General features: G+C 42.6%; 1 protein-coding gene across 1 annotated transcript in view; it reads left to right on the forward strand.

Annotated features, from left to right (window-relative positions):
- ADCY10 (adenylate cyclase 10) overlaps positions 1-21,812 on the forward strand; it is a 212,712-nt gene that overhangs the window by 107,847 nt on the left and 83,053 nt on the right. The window contains 3 exon segments of the mRNA XM_039326127.1: positions 11,619-11,778; positions 17,336-17,540; positions 17,623-17,719. Coding sequence (XP_039182061.1) covers positions 11,619-11,778; positions 17,336-17,540; positions 17,623-17,719 — 462 coding nt within the window.

Raw genomic sequence — 21,812 nt, forward strand, 5'->3', positions numbered from 1 at the left:
TGCCTTACTAAAGTCTAAGTAGACTATGTCCACAGCATTTCGCTGGTCTACTAATATAGTCACTTTGTTAAAGAATGAAATAATATTGGTTTGGCATGATCTGTTTTTAATAAGTTTGTGCTGATTTCTAATTATAACTTTCTTTCTAGATCTTTGCAGTATCTTTCTAGATCTTTGCAGATTATCTTTTCCAGTATATTCCCAGGTATTTATGTTAGACTGATTGGTTCTGTTTTTTTCCTTTTTTTTTTTTTTTTAAGATGGGAACCACATCAGCCCTTTTCCAATTCTCAGGTAGTTCTCTGGTGCACTAGGATTTTTGAAAGATATAGTACAATGGTTCTGAGATGACATCTACTAGCTCCTTCAGAACTCTAGGATGTAATCCATCAGGTCCTTGTGATTTATATTCATGAAGATCAGACAGCTATTCTTTTTCCATTTTCTTGCTCATTTTAAATTTTATTTCTAGTCTGTCTTTTATAGTTAGGTTTTTGGTAGGTTGGGCTATAGTATCTTTTTGCGTGTAGACCAATGTAAAGAATGAATTAAGCAGTTCTGCTTTCTCTCTACTGCCTGTTACTTCCTTGCCATCTTCTCTCTTTAGTAAACTGACTGTTTCCTTGACTGTTTCCTTGTTATTTATATCATGGCTTTTCAACCAGTGGTACGGGTACCACCTGTGGTATGTTGGCAGGTGGTACGCGACCATCCTAGAAAAGTGGTAGCAGGGGAGGGGAATGAGCTAAACCGGCGCAGCACTGCACAAGTCTGAGCGAGAAATGGCTGGAGTTGCAGGGCTGTCAGTGCTCAGCGGAAGCGCCAGGATCAGCGACAGGCTCCAGCTGGAGCTCGGCTCCTCCAGAGCTTGCATACCTCTTCTCTCTACATGACCTCATCCATTCACATCACCATTGTAATGTGGGAAATACCCCAGGCTGGTTCACCTGGTTCACATGATATCAGCTAGGTTACATTAACAGGATGTGGCAGAAAACTGCTCCCTGGCTGGGGCCTCCTAGCTGGTATATTCTTAAGGATTGGCAAGGAGTTTCACCAATAGAACTGTTGTTGCTATGCTGATGCCATATGCTATTTGAATATCTGTATAAAAGGCAATAAACGCTGCGAAGGCAGTCAGCCATATTTGCACCCTGCAATGACTGGTCACTGAATCCTTCAGTTGGATAGGTGTTCCCTTAGCATTTGCTTGCTTATTTTAATTTTTGTTTCTAGTATGTCTTTTGCAGTGGTTTTTTTTTTTTGGTGTGTTGGGCTATAGTTTCTTTTTGTGTGAAGACTGATGCAAAGTATGAGTTAAATAGCTCTGCTTTCTCTGTGTTATCTGTAATTTCCTTACCATCTTCTCTCTTTAGTGGGCCTACAGTTTCCTTGTTAATATGTTGGAAGAAACATTTTTTATTGTCATTGATTTTCATTGCTAGTCTTTGTTCATACTAAGCCTTTGCTTTCCTGACTTCTTCTTTGCATGCTCTGGCTGTCTCCTGATAGTCGGCCTTGGTTATGCATCCCTCTTTCCATTTTTTGTGTTTGTCCTTTTTGTCTTTCAGTTTGTCAGAGAGATCTTTGTGCAGCCATGCTGGTTTCTTCTTGGATTTCTTGTTTTTCTTTCTCAGTGGTATTGTGCTGATATGGGCTTTTGTGATCACGTTTTTCAGGGTTTCCCACGCTTCTTGCGTTGTTTTCCCCTTTAAGATTTTCATCCATGGGCTCTTTCTTAGGTTCTCTTTGAGTTTGTTAAAGTTGGCTCTTTTGAAGTTTAGGACATTGGTTGGGTTGTTTTCAATTGCTAGTGTTTGCATTATATTAAATTCCAGTATGACGTGTTCACTTTCACCCAGGGTTCTGGCAATTTTGATTCCCTCTATCATCTCTTCTTTATTTGTAAGGATTAAGTCCAGTATGGCTTTGTGTCTAGTTCCCTCCTCCATCTTTTGGGTGACAAAGATGTCAACTAGGTTGGTTAGGAATCTGTTTGATCTCCCACTCACTGCAGAGTTTGTCTCCCAGTTGATATCTGGGTAGTTGAAGTCTCATTACTGTGGTATGCTTCCTGCATACATTTGTTAACTGGTTGGCAAAGAGTTCATCTGTTTCTTTTGGTTGGTTGGGTGGCATGTAATATACACCTATGGTGATGTAACTTTTTTCTCTTTTATATTGGCCCCTACTCATTCTGGAGAGATTGTCTTGGGTCATGCATTTCTCCAGATATGTAGTGTTCTCTTACATATAATGCAACTCCCCCTCCTCTTTTTGTAGACCTTTTCTTTTGAAAAAATTTGTATCCATCCATCTGTCTGTTCCATTCATGGGTTTCGTCCCACCAGGTTTCTGTTATGCCAACTATATCATACCCTCCCTCGTGTACTATTGCTTCTAGTTCGCCCTATTTGTTCCCCAAGCTTTGAGCGTTTGTGTATAAGCATTTTAGGCTTTTATGCCTGTCCGTGGGTATGTTTCCTATATCTCCTGATTGTGATTTGGGGTTTTCTTTTTTCTCAACACTGCCTACCTTATTGTTTCTTTTGTTTTCTTGGGATTTGTGATTAGTTTGGGGTTTTAGAGATTCTAGAGATTGGTCACCCTCCCCCCTCAGTTTTAGTTTAAAGCCCTCCTGATGAGTTGGGGCCATCTTTTTCCAAGTACATTTTTGCCTATTTTTGTGAGGTATAGCCCATCCCTTGCCAAGAGTCTCTTGTGTAAAAAATGCAGTCTGTGATCCAGGAAATCAAAGTTTTCTTGGTGACACCCACCCTTTAGCCAGGAATTTACTTCTGAGATTCTTTTTTCTCTCAGTGGGTGTTGGCCTTTTGTTGGGAGCACTGGCGAGAACACTAATTATGCTCCTAGCCTTGTTGTTGCACTCAGGTTGTTTGTTGTCTGATGTAGAATAGGAGGAGGGGGTAATAGTCTGTGGGCCTAATTATTTTAGTTAGGTTCTCGGCTACATCTTTGATTTTTGCTCCAGGATTGTATATCTGGTCTGCAGATGGATGATTCTGTTCCTTTGAGGATAGAATCTCCTATTACCAACACTCTCCCCCACTTATTTGGGGGGGCTGCATTCTGAGGTGCTTTTCTGTTTGTCTCAGCTGTGTTTGTTGGTATGGCTTTTTTAAGGGTATTTGAGGTGGCTTTTGGGAGATATTTGAAGTTGTTTCTTTGCTAGGTGTCTGCTTATCTTCTTTGAAAGGTAGGATGTGGGTTTGCATGTTTCCTTCTAAGGGAAGAAATTGATTTGTCAGTTTTAATGGGGCTGCTTCTAGCTGGGTAGGATTGGGGAGAAGGGGTTTGTTTGTTGCATGCTGTTTCTTGCTTTGAGTGTTGTGTTTCCTTCTGTGTGTGACATACCTCCATTTGTCTTCCTCCAAGGATTTATTGGTAGGGTCAAAGCCTCTGGGAGTTATTTGTTCATTGTTTGGTTTGGTTCGGTTGGAGCTTTCTTTCATATGTAGAGGTTTGGCTAGAGTTGCCTCTAAATTTCTAATCCTTTTCTAGTAGTAGTTCACATAATTTGCATGTGTAGTTTGGGTGTTCTTTGGGCATCAGTGCATACATGGAACATGTATTGCATATCATTCACCTGTTCCATGTCTTTGGTTTTTGGTAGTCCCTCTTTTTGGTTGTGCTTTGGTGTTAACTTTGTTTCTAGCTTTTCTGTTTGGGGTAGTTATGGCTGTTTTGTTGTCCTTTTTTCCCGGTCAACAGAAGGGAAAGGGAAAAAAATAAAAAAATTAAAAAACGCCGTTGTCTGCAGGCCTCTGGGTCCTCCGCTGCTGCCTCGCCGCTACTTGCAGGCCTCCCAGTTCACTGCTGCTGCCTTGCCTCTGGCTGCAGGCCTCCCGATCGACAGGGGAAAAAAAATCTGCCATCGCCTGCAAGCCTCCAGTCCGCCACTGTAGGCCTCTCGGTTCTCCGCCACTGTCTCACCACCATCCGCAGGCCTTCGGTTTACCACTGCTGCCCCGCTGCCATCTGTGGGCCTCCCGGTTCTCTGCCACTGCCCCATTGCTGTCTGTGGGCCTCTCCGTGTTCTTCTGTTGCCCTGCCACCGTCTGTGGGCCTCCTGGTTCTCTGCTGCTGCCTTGCTGCTGTCTGCTGCCCCACTGCTGCCTGTGGACTTTCCGGTTCAATGCCCAGACACAGCTTACAGTTTAAACTCTTTCATATCCTTAGAATCTATAGTCCTGGAGATTGTGGCTGGAAAAAAAGAAGAATCTTTTGGGTTGCCTTTCTTTACAGGATGGATTACAATAAAAATAAAAGTTTTGAAGTCATCTAATTTCTCTGGATTAGAAATACAGCTTGACCTGGAATTTTTACAAGCTGTTTTGAGACAGAGTGAATAATAAGAAACTTCTACTAGCAGAACACTTTGGATTACAATTTTGACAGTATACTTTTTCCTTTTTTCCCTTTTTTATTACTACTATTTACCTCTTCTAGACAGATTAGGAATGCAAGTCACAATTGACAAGAAAATGGTAAAAGAACATCTATTCACTGTAGAAGAGTTCAAATCACCAGGTCCAGATGGATTACATCTCAGATTCTGAAGCAACTAGCAGATATGATCTCAGAACTACTGAACCATATCTTTCAAAGTTCCTGAGAACCACCAAAGGACTGGAAAAGAGCTGACATGGTTCCTTATAAAAAAGGGAAAAAATGGATCTAGGAAACTACAATCCTACCAGCCTGACATAAATATCTAAGAAGATCCTGCAAAAGATAATTAAGCAATGAATCTGTGAATATCTAGAGGCTAGCAAAGTTATAACCAGAAGCCAATTTTGGGTTTGTCAAAAACAGATATGCCAGATGAATCTTACTGCATTCTTTGACAAAGCGACTAAATCAATGGTTCAGCGAAGTGCTGCAGACATAATTTACTTGGGCTTCAGTAAGGCATTTGATAAAGTAGACCACAACTTACTACTTGATAAGATAGAAAAATGGGGGTTATACTGCATCACCACCAGATGGATTCGAAACTGGCTGACAAACTGCACTGAATGTGTAATCCTCAATGGAACTGCATCTACATGGAGGAAATATGTAGCGGGGTATCTCAAGGTTCTGTGTTAGGCCCACTACTCTTCAATATCTTCATCAATTATTTAGATGAGGGGATAGAAGAGGAATTCTTTTTGCCAATAGAAGATAGGCTCAAGATCCAGAAAGCTTTTCACAGACTTGAACACTGGGCCCTATCTAACAAAATAAAATTCAGTGGTAAGAAAACTAAGGTTTTACACTTAGTGTCAGAATCCAATTATATTTCATCTCTAGTTATCAACTATAGAAAACCCCATTTCTGCCTTCTTTGGATTCTGTCATACGATGAAGGGAAGGGGGTGAACAAAGCGGCTTTATGGCCCTCACTTCCTTCAGTACACTTCAAAAAGACTGAATGTGGATATTGCCAAAAGGACTAACCATAAGAATAGGGCTATTGCCTTTCATGTACTGCTATTACCTTTCATGTACTCCTCTCTGAAGTCTCCATCCAGCCAGCAGTAAAGAAAAGGGGGTGGGAGTGTAATGCCTGAGACTGTCGCTGGAAGAAGGAGGTGATTGGGTGGGGCTACTGTGGAATCCCTTAAAACCTTGAATGGGAGAGCTTGGACCCCAAGTCCTGTCTAGAACGCCTGCAACCATTTTCTCTTAATAAAGGATGCCTGTTGGAAGAATTATTCCAAGAGTTCTGTCTTCTTAAGATGCAAAGTGGGGTGGGTCCTTACATTAGACAGGACTGGCAAAATTAATCCACCTGGAAGGGAGACCCTTGCCGGGGGATTTTGCAAAAAATTACAATGTCAGACAATGGAGCAAGAAAGGGGGAAAACTCCCCGGAAAGAGAGCCGCTGCACTGACTGGAACCTTGCCGGATGTCGGGATCTGAGAGGTCAGAATCCTCAGGAGAAGAAGTGGTGGAGACACGGGACCACAAGCCCCGCTGGTCAATGGGCATTGGAAAGAAAAGCGAGTGGGGAAAGGAATCAAGAAAGGTGACCCTGAGATGGGGGACCAACCAACCAGAATGGAAGCAGGAGATGGAGAAATCCCTGCACGCAAGTGAAGAGGGAGAAAGCTGGGCACTGGACTCAGACTGGATCCTAGAGAAAGCTATTGACCTGATGAAGAGAACTCTCAGCTCCCTAGGAGAGGAGAATCCTGAGCCCTACGGCCGCCCCAGCTCCTGGAGCCGCAAAGGGAGAGACACCAAGGGGGAAGTGGAACCTGCAGCCCTGGGGACATCTGCTGATCCAGTAGTTCCCACCCCCTACCGAACCACAGATGGTGATCTGGACGGAAGAAACTACCACCAACAACGGAGGCACCGATCCATTCCAAGACGTCCGCCATTGGAGGTGAAATTCAAAGGGGAGCCAACATGCTTGGGGTTTTTCCTAACCCAAGTCCTCAGCTACATGGAGGAATATGGGTGGGACATCCCCAGCGACAAAACACGCATCCGGATCATGCAATCTGCCCTGGACGGACCGGCCGCAGACTGGGTGGTGAACTTGCACGACTCCAATGCCCCAGAGCTCAACGACTTCAACCGTTTCATGTCCTCTCTGAGAAGGTGATTTGAAGACCCCCTGGCTGATTGCAAAGCCCGCGAAAGGATAAAAACAATGAGGCAAGGCAAATGCCCGGTGGCTGAATATACACAAGAATTCCGGGCCATTGCTAGCAAACTGAACTGGCCAGAAGATATTCTCCTTAGCCATTTCAAAGACAGACTAAATTATGACCTATATGACACTTGCCAGCCCCGAGGGGACCCACACCAACTTGAGGAATGGTACGTCTTGGCAGAGGAAGCAGAGATTGACATATTAAAGAGACATCGCCGAGGAAAACAATGGAGCCGCTCCCCGCCTGAGTTGACACACGAACCAGTGAAACCATTGGCTATAGCGAAGAAGCAATTGGGGTTTTTCAAGTGCAGAAGAGAAGGGCATCGAGCTGTAGAATGCCGCTCCAAAGCCCCCCAGCACAACCCAGACAGATCTCCAATCAGCAAATCCGGAAAGTCTTCAGATAAGCCAAAAGAAACTGCCATGAGAATGATGGAAATTGTGGAACCCCCCACCTCTGCTCATCAGGGGGAAAGAACTCCAGCCTACACTGCAGGGCCGATGGACGCCTCAGATGACAGCTCGGAGGGCGATCCCCTGGTAAGTGGACGCATCGCACCCATCCTCAAGACAGTAACTATATTAATTCCCCCCATGCCTGAAGCCATGAAGGTGAAAGCCTTAATAGACTCTGGCTGCACCCGCTGCCTCATTAGTCCGACAGTAATGGGGAATCTGGGCATTCCATCGAGGCGACTGGAACAACAAATCTCATTTGGCCAGTTAGATGGATCCATAGCAGGGGGGGGGCATGCCAGCTACCCTAGCCACTTTACCAATACACCTCTCCCTGGGCAAACATGAGGAGGACATAACGTTTGTGGTGACCCCGGGCATGGAATGCCCAATGATCCTAGGGATGGAATGGTTAAAAAAATGGAACCCCTGGGTAAATTGGAGGACGACAGAAATCAAATTCCCGAAGGGGGACCCTATGGACTTAAAACCCCAAGGGAGGCTACCAGAATCAAGAATAGAAAAAGCATCCATAGGAGAGGAAAAGGAACTAACAGAAATACCAGACGAATACAGAGACCTTGCTCAGGTTTTCAGTGAGGAGAGGGCGGATGAGCTCCCCCCCCCACCGACCCACAGACTGTGCCATTGAATTCAAGCTGGGGCAAAACTCCCAAACCCAGATTATACTCCATGAGCCCAAAGGAGAAGGAGGAAATTCATTTAAAAAAACCTAGAGAGAGGATTCATTGAGTCAGCCAAGCCTAAAGTGGCTGCCCTTGTCCTCTTTAGAGAGAAGAAGGATGGCTCTTTACACTTATGTGTGGATTATAGGGCCCTGAATACAATCAATGAAAGCAACCTATACCCTCTGCCCCTCATGAAAGACATGCTGTCACACCTCTTGAAAGGGAAAAAATTTTCTAAACTAGACCTAAGGGAAACTTACTATCGGATGAGAATTAAGGAAGGGGTTGAATGGAAGACCGCATTTAACTGCCCCATGGGGTGCTATCAGTTCAAAATCTTGCCATTTGGATTACAAGGGGGCCCTGCAGTCTTTATGCAATTAATCAATGACGTTCTAAGGGAGCACCTGTTTAAGGGGGTCCTTGTTTACTTGGATGACATTCTTATCTTCACCGAAACAAAAGAGGAACATGTCAACCTTGTCAGAGCAGTTTTAAAGAAACTGCGAGCCGCCCACCTATATGCCAAACTCTCAAAATGCGAATTCCACCAGGAAAGGATAGACGACCTAGATTATCGCATATCCCCCCAGGGCATTGAAATGGACCCAGAGAAGGTCAGAGCAGTATTAGATTGGGCACCACCCCACACAAGAAAGCAACTACAAAGTTTCCTGGGCTTTGCAAACTTTTACCGCTAATTCATCCCCTCATTTGCCCAGATAGCCTTGCCCCTCACTAACTTACTAAAAATGAAGGGAGCCACTAACCAGCCACTAACATGGACAATGGAGTGCCAAGCAGCGTTTGAGAGACTAAAAGAGACTTTTTTCTGCCGAATCAGTACTAAGGCACCCAGACATGGATAAGCCCTTCGTAATACAGGTGGATGCAAGTGATGTGGCAGTGGGGGCTGTTCTATTACAAGAAAATGATGATGGAGTATTGCAATCCTGACATATACATCCAAGAAACTCACGGAAACAGAACAGCGCTGGTCCATATGGGAGAAGGAGGCATATGGGATACGTTGGGCAATTGAATTCCGGAAAAGTTTGGAAACAGATGAATGGTTCCAGAAAAACAAAAATGTGTGCACAATGAGAGACGGGTTGCCTTGGGTAGGGGAAAAGTTATATATACCAACAACACAAAGAGTCACTTTCATGCAGCTTTGCCATGACACAAAATCAGCAGGGCATTTTGGATTTGTAAAAACTTTACACTTAATTAAATGGCAATTTTGGTGGCCATCAATAAAAAAGGACATAGAAAGCTACGTAGCCAGCTACCCAAAATGTGCTACTGCAAAGAGGTTGCAAGGGAAATCACCACTATTACAAACCGTGGCAAATCCCTCAGCCCCCTGGAGGGAAATAGCCATGGATTTTATAGTGGAATTGCCAGAAAGAAATGGGAATACTGTTGTCTGGATGGTCATGGATTTTTTTTCCAAACAGGTGCACTTTACCCCTTGCCAAAAGATTCCCACCGCAAAGGCCTTAGCAAAACATTTCGTCCAGCACATTTACAGATTGCATGGGGCACCCCAATGCATCATCTCTGATAGGGGAGTGCAATTTACATCTGCATTTTGTAAAAAATTTTTATCTCTTTTAGGAACCACTCAGGGACTGACATCTAGCCACCACCCACAAGGGAATGGGGGGGCTGAACAAATGAACTCAGTACTCGAGCAATATCTAAGATGTTTTCTTAATTTCCAACAGAACGGGTGGGCGGATTTACTCCCTTTTGCAGAAGTTGCCTACAATAATGCAGTCCACTCCAGCACAGGTTATACTCCTTTTCAAATAGCCAACAGTCAAAGTTTCAACCCCATGCCAGAATTAACCCCAAACGAACCAACAATCCCATCACTGAAAGAATGGATGGAACAATTACAAGACACCTGGCCAATAGTTAGAAAAGCACTAGATGAAGCTAGGCAGGCATACAAAGCACAAGCCGATAAAAAAAGGGTTGAGCCTACACCATTCAGTATAGGAGAAATGGTGTACTTATCTACAAAATACCTAAAGTCCCTACAGCCCTGTAAAAAACTTGGACCAAAATATATAGGGCCTTTTCCAATTAAAAGAACCATAAACCCAGTAACAGTAGATTTAGAATTACCCAAAAATCTCAGGCAAATACACCCAATTTTTCATTGCAGCTTGCTGAAAAGAGAGCATCAGTCACCTTTATGGCCAAAAATCCCCCCACCCCCACCTCCGATCATGGTGGAGGGCGAACAACATTTCGAAATAAAGGAAATCCTTGACTCTAGGATATCATGGAGCAACTCAGTATCTAGTTGCCTGGAAACACCTCCCTGCCTCACAAAACAAGTGGGTCCATGAACGTCATATCAGAGCCCCGAAGCTATTAAAGAAGTTTCACACAGAGTATCCTAACAAGCCTGACTAACTTTTATACCTGTTTTGTTTTCTTTCAGGTGGATCTGTCTTTTTTTAAGGGGGCAGGATGTCAGAATCCAATTATATTTCATCTCTAGCTATCAACTATAGAAACCCCCATTTCTGCCTTCTTTGGATTTTGTCATACAATGAAGGGAAGGGGGTGAGCAAAGGGGCTTTATGGCCCTCACTTCCTTCAGTACACTTCAAAGGAGCTGAATGTGGATATCACCAAAAGGACTAACCATAAGAATGGGGCTATTACCTTTCATATACTGCTATTACCTTTCATGTACTCCTCTCTGAAGTCTCCATCCAGCCGGCAGTAAGGAAAAGGGGGTGGGAGTGTAATGCTTGAGACTGTCGCTGGAAGAAGGGGGTGATTGGGTGGGGCTACTGGGGAACCCCTTAAAACCTTGAATGGGAGAGCTTGGACCCCAAGTCCTGTCTAGAATGCCTGCAACCATTTTCTCTTAATAAAAGATGCCTGTTGGAAGGATTATTCCAAGAGTTCTGTCTTCTTAAGATGCGAAGTGGGGTGGGTCCTTACACTTAGGAAAGAAAAAAAAGGCTTTATAATGGCTTGGTAAGACCATATTTGGAATATTACATCCAGTTTTGGTTGCCACAATATAACAAAGATGTTGAGATTCTCAAAAGAGTGCAATAAAGATTAGGGGACTGGAGGTTAAAACACATGAAGAATGATTGCAGCATTTGGGTACGTCTAGTCTAATGAAAAGAAGGACTAGAGGTGACATGATAGCAGGGTTCTAATACTTGAAGGGCTGCCAGAAAGAAGAAGGGTTCAATCTATTCTCCAAATTACCTGAAGGCAGGACAAGACCTGGAGCTTTTTAAGATGAGATTGGACAGCTATTTGTCCAAAATAATATAGGATCCCTGCTTAATCAGGAAGTTGGACTAGAAGATCTCCAAGGTTTCTTCCAACTCTGTTGTTCTGTTAGATGTACAATCATTCTGCCTTAGTCTGCGTAGTATTAGTACAGCTTCCAACTCATTATACATTGTATAAAAAATCAACCAACAATACTATACAGAACATTTCAGGAAATCATAACCCCCCATTTCTTGATGTCAAGTTTACATGGTACATTACCCTGCTTATGTATCAAATGTTGCCATGGGAAAAGCAAGAGGAAAGCCATGCAATTATATTTCTGCATTACAGGTTTTAACAGCGGAATGGCTTGAATAAATGACTTGACTGATATGCATTTTTTCCAAGCCAGCTTTCACTGTTTCTAGCTGCAGGAGGACCTTGGGGTCTTTTAGTTTTCTCACAGCCAGTAAGTTGCAATGCTTGTGTAGACCTGATGTTCTTTGTGCCATGTGAATTGCTGTTCCTCCTTTTACAGCAGGGAGAAGAGACTAGCAGTTCTGTTCCAGCAAGGTCATTGCCTTTCCCTGCTGTGGCAGTTCTTCAATCTGGATTTTGCCAGAAGTAGGAAGACGTTCACCCGTTTGGCAGCCCTCATGCAGGTGAACTGTGCAGAGGAGTCTCAAGATGAATCTCAGGTATACTAAAATAACTTTCTTTCTTGCCCTTGCAGACTATCCCCATCCTTGATTGTTCCTTCTCTGTACTAGAGAGAAAATTGGCATCAAAGGATACCTGACAATACATGCTGTAGATAATTTTGTTTGAATTAACGCTCTCATGGTTTGATCAATTGTTCTCTGGGTATTCTGTCCAATTTGATATATTCACAATGAGAATAATTAAAAATCATAGCTTTTAATGCAGAGGTCAAGTACAAGGATTCTTGTACACATTAATGACTGTACTACAGAAATAGGACTTGGGTACTATCTAAACTATTGTAAGTAATGGAAATATACAGGTTTAAATTCAGATACGTATATAGTATCTTGCACTGGTTTGCTGTGGATGAAGTTATTGCACTATTAATTAATGCTTGATTTTCCCATTATCTCACATTCTAACATTAATTTACTGCCATAGATTTATTACTTAGTTTAAACAGTCTTACCTTGTTTTCTAAATAAAATTTTATTTTTTTAAAAAAATGTTTTATTGGTTTTTAACAATTACAGTCTTTAGTGCTTAGTAAACAATGTGTTGTCTGGGTTCACATACTTAACATTAATTTCTTCAATATAAATCTATTCAATACTGCACAATACAGTGTTTTTTTCCCCTGATCCTCCTTTCTTCCCCAATTTGTTTTCATTTTCCCCACATTTCACAGTTACAATTCTTGTTACTGTTGGTGCATATAAAGTTAAATATAAACATCCTCCTCATATTTTTCTAGTATTATACAAATAACAATATCAATTTATAACCTCTTTTCTAGCCAATTTATATTTCAATTGTGTTTGCGATTAAAATCTCCTTGTTAAATCAATATCCTATTTTTCATGCTCTTATTTAAGTTTGATTACCCATCAATATTTGGAATGTCTTTGTCGGTTATGATTTTATCAAGATTAATTACATTTATATAACTAAAAATTTTATTCAAACAAGCCATCCTCTTATTTTCATATTTCCCACATCAAAAAAGAAAAAAAGTGCTATTCTAATTCTAAATCATATCTTTTATTGTAAAAGTCTAATTTATCTGAGTGTTATCTGTGTCATGGTTCTGACAGATGAAACTCTTCAAAGAACTTTGAGGCATTGTTTACCTTAAAGAATCTTTATTGGAGTAGCATAGCTTTGGAGCTAACATAGTTGAAGCCAAAGTCTAAATTCCCCTCCCCTGAACACATAGTATCAAAGCACAATTCCCTCCTCTAATTTACAGTCATAAATTACATTTTCCAATTAGTTTGAAATGCAGACTTTCCCTCCATCCCACCATTTCTTATCATCTCTTATTTCAAAAGCCTTGAATTCACACACTATTACAATATTGTTATGTCTAACTAACTCCCATCACATTCCTCCTCCTCCCCCAGTATCATCTAATTCTAAGAATAAAGCACAAGAAAGAAAAAGGCTGTATCTCCAAGAACATCCAGCATTGACAATCTGTTCTTTTAATCATATTCAAACAGATATTTAATTATATTATGTCTCCTCTGGTAGCTCAAATCTTCTGTTGTTAAAGTCTAACTCTTTCTTTCTTTCTTTGCCAAATAGCTTTCCAGGCCAAGGCAATTAAATCGCCCAAAAATTCTCCTTCTATTTTTGTGTAAGTTACTTGGAATGAGGAAAACAATTTGGGTGGGATATTTGGGGAGGGGGGGAATTCCATCCATTTATATTCCTCCTTAAGCAAATCCCACTTTCCTTCTCCCTCAGCTTCTCTTTTCATTTTTTGTCTCCCAGGTTCTGATATTTCCCCTAACAGCTCTATAATCCATTTTTTAAGATCTTCTTCCTTGTCATCCAGTATATTTTGCAGACCTAAGGGGTAAGGCATCTTTCCCATTTTCATTATTGTAGCTAAGTCTTGCAGTGTTTTATTTGTATATGGTAGTTTATATTTCCCTTATTTTATCTCTTCCGTCTTTGGGTCAATTTCCTCTGCTTCCTCTTCTGATTTCTGGGTTATTTATTCATACTTTGTAGTCGTTATCTGGGAATTTTCTGGTTGTAGATTTAATTTAGAGATTTGCTCATTTATGTTAGATTGTTTTCAGTCTCATCATGGTTTCTTTTTATATCTTCTTTATGTGCAACAATTGTCTGGTGAATTAGTTATAGCATAGAGTATATTCCCTTCTGAAAGGTGTTTATTTTTTATTGAGGCATCATTCCTGGAGATCCTTGATTAGCCTGGGTGGGGGCTTCAAATGGAGGCATAGGGTATATTTTCTTACCACTTTTAGTTGGGTATGCAGCATCCATTTTGTTTCCCCCCTCCAGATAATCTGTCTAAACGTTTATGCTCTCCAAGTACAAGTCTTATCTAATATCACCAATCTTAATGACAATAGAAGGAATTTCAACTGGTTTTCTGGTCTTTATGTATAGCCTTTATAATCCAATAGGTTCCAAAATATGAGTCCAGTCCTAAAAGCAATATTTTGTAATGGTTCTTCTGCTAAGGCATCCAAAAATTGTCAGTCAGCCAAAGTTGCAATCCACAATATTCAAAATGTTCAGCCACCCTGAAAAGAATTCTCAGCCAGATGTAGCCAAAAGTCAAATTTTTCTTTCTCTCCCAATAGTCCTTAAGATTAAAAGTCCATGTTCAGTAAATATTTATAATCCAAGAAGGTCAGGGTGATAAATATGCCAGAATATTTTCCTCTGTTCTCCATTGAGTTAGGAGTCACCAAGCAGCCAGGAATTGTTCTCTATTTCTAGGCTTCTTGCCAGGTCAGCATCAGTCCTTGCAGTTGTTGTGCTATACTCTAATCTACCACTAGATGTCATTCAGTATCCATTTTCCACTCTTAAGACAGAAGGTTGATTTCTTATATTTCACCCCAATGTTTTTTTAAAGAGAAAATCTTAACAGTTATCTCAGGTTTCAAATTTATCAGAACTGTAGCTTTATGTTACTTCCATTTTAAAAGAGCCGAGATGGCGCAGCAGTTAGAGTGCAGTACTGCAGGCCACTTTAGCTGACTGTGTTCAGCAGGTCAGCGGTTCAAATCTCACCGGCTCAAGGTTGACTCAGCCTTACATCCTTCCGGGGTAGGTAAAATGAGGACCCAGATTGTTGGGGGCAATGTAAATATATATATATACATTGCTTACTGGTGTACACCGCTTAGAGAGTGCTTGCACTTAAAGCGGTATATAAGTCTCATAAATAAATAAATAAATTTCAATATTATGTATTTCTGTCCCGCATAGAAGAAATTAAAATGCCGCTTCCATTTCTCTGGAAGGATGAGGCTACAATTCCCTTCCTTCTCACGTTCAGAGGCTTTAGCTTCTGGGGAGCCTTTTCAGGAAATTCAGTTATAAAGTAGTAAAGAATGGATCAATATTCTTACCAGTTTCAAACATGCTGTTTATGATCTGCTGGTTAATGCTTTCTTCTTCGATTGTCAGTGGCTAATGGCTGGCCACAAAAATGCAGCCAGTCTTTCCCTTGCTGGTTTGGAGGACTTGTCTTGGATCGAACAGAAAGACCACCATCTCTCCATGGTCGGCGAGGCACCCCTCCTTCTTCATTGCCTCTTCAGGGCAACTTTAGGCCCTTTTAGGGCCCCCAGCAGGGCAAAATCGGGCGTGGAAGGCAGAGCCCTGCCTTCCTACATCCATCTTACCACGATGCCAACCAGTACTCTTTTCTAAATAAAATTTTAAATAAAAAGAAACATAGTATAAAGAAAAGGAATATAGGAAGAAGAAGCCACATTAGAATCAAACTTTCACTTCACTACTTTAGAAAAAAGGCAGTAATAGCAATAGCAATAGCATTTAGACTTATATACCACTTCACAGTGCTTTACAGACCTTTCTAAGCAGTTTACAGAGTCAGCCTATTCCCTCAGCAATCTGGGTCCTCATTTTACCGACCTCAGAAGGATGAAAGGCTGAGTCAACCTTGAGCCAGTGAGAATCGAATTGCTGAACTGCTGCCAGCTGGCAGTCAACAGAAGTAGCCCGCAGTACTGCATTCTAACCACTGCACCACCTTGATTCAGTAATGATGACAACATCCAAATATATATTAGAAGAAGGTGCCACAATTATATTCCCTAATGTTCAAGGCTTTGCTCTGTTATCTGAATCTATTATACAAGTTAAAGGACATTAAGACCATTGATACACTCTCATACAGATAGTCCTCGAGTTATGAGTGTAATGGAGCCTGCCCATTCCACTTGTAACTCAAAAACTTGGGAATAAATCTCTTACCTCAAACAAAATCATTCCCTTGCTTGTTAAGACGCACAGGGCTCGTTAAGTGAACATGAGGTATCTCAGAGTGGGGAAGGCTATAGAGGGCCTAGTGATGGAACAGGCCCCCAAGTCCTTCCCGACCCACTAATACTTCCCTCTCCCTGCTATGCCAGACTCACCTTGAAAAGATCAGTCTCCTCTCTCCTACGGTTCTTGCTGCTGCCCAGATCTGAGGCCGGGATATGCTTCCACAGCCATCTGGCAGCCCGATCCAGGCACTGGATGCCTTCTCCAGGCCACTTCTGCCCAGATCTTAGGCTGGAGGAACACTTCTGCAGCCCTCTGGTGCCCGATCCGGGTGCTGGATGTCTTCTCCAGGCTGCTGCCACCCGGAAATGGGCTGCTGGAGGGCCGCAGAAGCGTTCCCAGTCTCAGATATGGGCAGCAGCAGCCTGGAGAAGGCCTCTGGTGCCTGGATCGGGCTGTTGAAGTATCCTCTGGCTTCAGTTCCATTCTTTGTTGCAGAGAACAGAGGCCTAAAGTACCATGAGATTACGTGAGATCAGTAGATCTCACTAATAGATCTACTCATCAGTAGATCAGTAGATCTCGTCCACTGATCTCATGTGATCTTGCATTACTTTAAGCCTCCATTCTCTGTAAATGCACCAAAGGCCTGGAGCAGCCAAGAAAGCGAAGGATCTCGATCTTCACAAGGTGAGTATTGAAGGCCTGGTGCCTACAGAGACCCAGGATGGGGGGAAGGGAGGGAATAGTTAGGGTGAATGTTGCAGTGCCACTGTGGTTGCTTGCAAGGGTGAACAACTGCCATGGTGCTGCAATATTCATAATTTCGGCACTTGCTCATAAGCACTAGGGGGCGTTTATCAGGTAACTTTGAACGAGCGTTAAGTGAATTCTCATAACTTGGGGATTACCTGTACTGTAAATGGGTACCTATGAGGACAGTGGGGTTTTTAAGTTTTCTTGAAAATTCAACCATTTGTTTGAAGCATCTTAACACAAAACTAGATTTCACAGAAACAAAAACAAAACATTGAGATGTCCAGCCAAGCTATTTAAACACTACTCTCATTTTTAGTATTAAAGATCATCTTCCAGAATTATATTACCAATTTTGGTCTTCAAATTGGAGTGAGTGCCAAACTGAAAATTTCAAGGAAAGATCAAGATACGTCCTGCAAGTTTCTGACTAATCCAATAATAGATTCTTTCTATTAAAATGTTCTTAATGGGTACCAAAGTTCATTTGTGCCTTTATTTGCAATATCATAGATAATTTCCTCCTATATGGATTTCTCCCTCTGCTATCAAATGATGGGTTGCCAACATGAATGGATGAAGTATGAGTTAATGGCCATCAAACGTAGTTCTCATCTTCAAGTAGTTGGAGGAGGGTTACTGACTATTGCTAAACTAGCATCATCATTGGCTTACATGAAGCTTTGCTTGGGGAACATGCCTTTAGCCATCCAACTGGGTAAGTTATCTTGACAGCTTCTAATGCAGCAACTCTTGGGCTCAAAAGGTAGGCAGATATTTTTTGGATTTTTTTTTTTTAGGTTATCGAGCACACGAGTTATATGAGCAGCTGAAGCGGCCTAACCTTGATGCTACTGTACTCCATGACATTTTCAAAGCTCTTTATCTCAGCACCAGGTACTTGGTTGGATATTTTTTTTTTATCGCTTGCACAAGGGGAGATTCATATACAAGTGCAAGTGACCACCACTCCTGCAAACGGAGCTTCATGCATGCGCTCACCCACTGTATCTTCAGCCTGGTTCCAAACAGATCGGGGCCCAGTAGTGGGCCACTGCCCGGGGGTTGGGGACTCTTGATATAGTCCAACCCCCTGCTCAAGCAGGAGATCCTATACAATTTATGATAGGTGGCAGTCCAATCTCTTCTTGAAATCCTCCAGTGATGGAGCACCCACAACCTCTGAAGGCAAGCTGTTCCATTGGTTGATTGTTCTCACTGTCAGGAAATTTCTTCTTATTTCTAGGTTGAATTTCTCCTTGGTCAGTTTCCATCCATTGTTTCTTATCCATCCTTCAGGTGCTTTGAAAAAATGGATTGATCCTCTCCTCTCTGTGACAGTCCCTCAAATATTGAAATACTGCTATCATGTCACCCCCGTATAGATTAACCATGCCTAGTTCTTTCAACTGTTCTTTGTATGTTTTAGCCTCTAGAGCCCTAATTATCTTTGTTGCTTGGCTCTGCACTCTTTCCAAAGTTTCTACATATTTTTTGTAATGTGGTGACCAAAACTGGATGCAGTATTCCAGGTGTGGCTTTACTAAGTCTTTATAGAGCAGTACTAGTACAGTACCTCATGTGATCTTGATTCTATGGCTTTGTTAATGCAACCTAGGATTGCATTGGCTTTTTGGGCTGCTTCTGCATATGGCTGACTCATGATTAATTGACTGTCTATTGGACTCCAAGATCTCGCTCCCTTTCAAAATATTTACTTCAATGGATTCTTTCCAATTAACATAGCTGCCACCAAATCTCTTTATTGTGCCACAAAACCCTTTCTCTTTTAGAAAGCTTTGTAGCATTTTAGCAGTGGTTTTCTTTCCAAACTTGTTTCAATATAGTTTCTAAATGTTTTGTTGCCAAACTAGATGTATCATCAGCAGGATTTTCTTGTCCTATTCTCTTTAGCTTATGTGTGCTGTTTTGTGTGCCAGTGTGGTCAGTTGCTTGTGCAATTGGTTGTTCGTATGGAGCTATATTTAAATTCTGAGAAGCTGATTGTTTGTTTGTTTTTTGTTAATTGGTAGTTTGAATGGTCTGTTTTTTTACATATTCATATGCTGGATCTAGATCAATATGTTGTTAATTGCTTCTTTGGTAGAATACCAGGCCTCAATAAATTCGCATATGTGGCAAGTATTGGCATGCCCAATGATTTTTGTTTCTTCTCAATCAAATTGGTGTTGTTTATTATCAATGTGATTTGAGATCATGGATTTTTGGTTATGCCATTTAACTGCTAGTTGATGTTCATGAACCCTTGTTTTTTATTGCCTTCCTGTTTGTCCTACATAGAACTGGTTACAATTGTTGCAATTGATTTTGTATACTATGTTGCTGTTTTCTTTCTTTCTGTATTTAGTCTTTGACTTTAGATAGCACTTTTTTGAGTGTAAATGTGGGTTTGTGAGCTATCATTATTCCTACAGGTTGTAATATTCTGGCAGCCATTTTGGATGTTGCTTTGATGTATGGCAGGACTTGTTTTTGTGTTGTCGTTGGTTGTGTATTTTGTCGGGGATTGGACGATAAGCATCGTATAATGAAATTTTTGGGATAGCCATTGTGGAGGAAAACATTGAAAAGGTGTTTCTCTTCCGCTTTTCTCAATAATTTAATGCTGCAATGTGTTTTGGTTCTTTTGAAAAAGGTCTGGATACAGTTCCTCTGGTGTGCAGAGGGATGGTTGATTGTGAAATTTGGAATTTGGAATTTGGTCTGTGTGCATGGATTTTTGGTATACACAGATTGTTAATTTGCCATTGTCTTGTGTCCTCATGTCAATATTCTTCCTTGTGTATAAAACTGATGCCAGGAAAAGATTAGGAACTTAGGGGCAACTCTAGCCAAACCCAAACGTACGAAAGAAAGCTCCACCCAAAGTGAACCAAACAAGGAACAAATAACTCCCAGAGGGCTTGACCCTGCTGATAAATCCTTGGAGGAGGACAAATGGAGGTATGCCACACACAGAAGGAAACACAATACCCAAAGAAAGAAATAGCATACAACAAACAAATCCCTTCTGCCCAATCCTACCCAACCAGAAGCAGCCCCATTAAAACTGACCAATGAATTTCTCCCCTTAGACAGAAACATGCAGACCCACAACCCCCCCTCAAAGAAGATGTGCAGACACCTAGCAAAAAAAACCCTTCAAATATCCCTAAAAAAGTCACTTCAAATATCCCCCCCGAAAAGCCACATCAACCAACACCTGAAATAAACAGAAAAGCACCCCAAACTACAGCCCCCCCCCAAAAAAAGAAAGGAGAGTGTTGGTAAAAGAAGATTCTATCCTCAAAGGAACAAAACCATCCATCTGCAGACCAGACATACAATCCATGGAGGTATGCTGTCTCCCTGGAGCAAAAATCAAAGATGTGGCTGAGAATCTAACCAAAATAATTAGGCCCACAGATTACTACCCCCTCCTTCTCCACCACATTGGGATGAAAGACACAACAAACAACCTGTAGTGACAAACAACTAGGCCAGACATGTCAAACACAAGGCCCGGGGGCCGGATGCAGCCAGCGAAGTGATTACATGTGGCCCGTGAAGCCATCCTGGAAACAGTGAGGGAATGGCCCTCATTGCCTTGGCCCTGGCCCAGGCCGGCCGAGAGCCAATGTACAATTTTGTGGTGGCCATCTATGCTGAAATGCATTCAGTCTTAGCTCCACAAGGTTGTCTGGAAACAGCAAGGAACTAGCCCCTACTGCGTCGGCTCCACTCCCTGGGTGCATGCTGGGGAGGTGTCACCCTTTGTGAGGAATGAAGAAATGCACCAATGCCTGGAAATGGCCGGAAAATGGTCCTCGCCTACTTCACAATGCTGAGAGCCGGGCGGCGCAAATCCAAAAAGAAAAGTGAGGCCGCCCAGCTCCCAGCCTGCCTGGTTTCAGCAGGCAGCAGGGCGCTCTCCTCACAGTGCCAAGAGCTGAGCTGGGTGGTGTGAATCTGATGAGAAGTGCAATGCTGCCTAGCCCACAGCCTGCCCAGTTTCAGCAGGCAGCAAAATGCAAAGCTGACGAGTTTTGCACTGCCTGGCTCAACCTCTCAGCACTGTGAGGAGAGTGCCCCGCTACCTTCCAAAACCAGGCAGGATGGGTGCTGGGCAGCATTGCGCTTCTTTTTGGATTTGCGCCATCCAGTTCAGGCTCTTGGTGCTATGAGGAAAGTGCCCCGCTGCCTGCCGAAACCGGGCAGGTTGAGGGCTAGGCGGCATTGCGCAGGTAACGTTGACTCTCATGCTGCTCATGGTATCCCCTTCCCCAGAGCCCACCAAGCCAGATATGTGAAGTAGGTGAGGGCCATGTGGTGGCCACTTCCAGGCGATGGTGCATTTCGTCATTCCTCATGAAGGGTGACACCTCCCCAGCTGCGTTTCTTGCTGGGCATTTGACATCTGCTGTCCAGGGCTCCTGGCAGCATGCACCACCATCCAGCCCCCCCCGGCATGGCCTGAGAGGAACAGTGAGGCTCCTCCAGTGGACCATGCCTTGGGACTTGCCCTGGTCCCACCCTCTTCTGCCAGAGACCCTCAGATCTTTCCCACTCCTGCCCAGGCCCCCACAGGGACCCTTGATGCGAATGATGTAGAGCTGGCCATGCCCACCCAGTAGGCCATACCCACTCCATCCACACCCACCTAGTAGGCCACACCCACCCTGGCCACACCCACCTGCCCCCCCAAGGGCAACCACAATGCTGATGCAGCCATCAATGAAATTGAGTTTGACACCCCTGAACTAGGCAATAAAGTCAAGAAGCTAGGAGCACAAGTAGTGTTCTCATCAGTACTCCCAACAAAAGGCCAACACCCATTGAGGGAAAAAAAGAAATTTAGAAATAAACCATTGGTTAAAGGGTTGGTGTCGCCAAGAAAACTTTGGTTTCCTGGATCATGGACTGAATATCCTACATGAAGAAATCTTGGCAAGGGATGGGCTACATTCACAAAAACAGGCAAAAATGCACT

The sequence above is a fragment of the Crotalus tigris genome, unplaced genomic scaffold, assembly GCF_016545835.1.
Source record: "Crotalus tigris isolate CLP2741 ecotype Arizona unplaced genomic scaffold, ASM1654583v1 scf7180000024339.11422700, whole genome shotgun sequence".
Taxonomy (NCBI): Eukaryota; Metazoa; Chordata; class Lepidosauria; order Squamata; family Viperidae; genus Crotalus; species Crotalus tigris.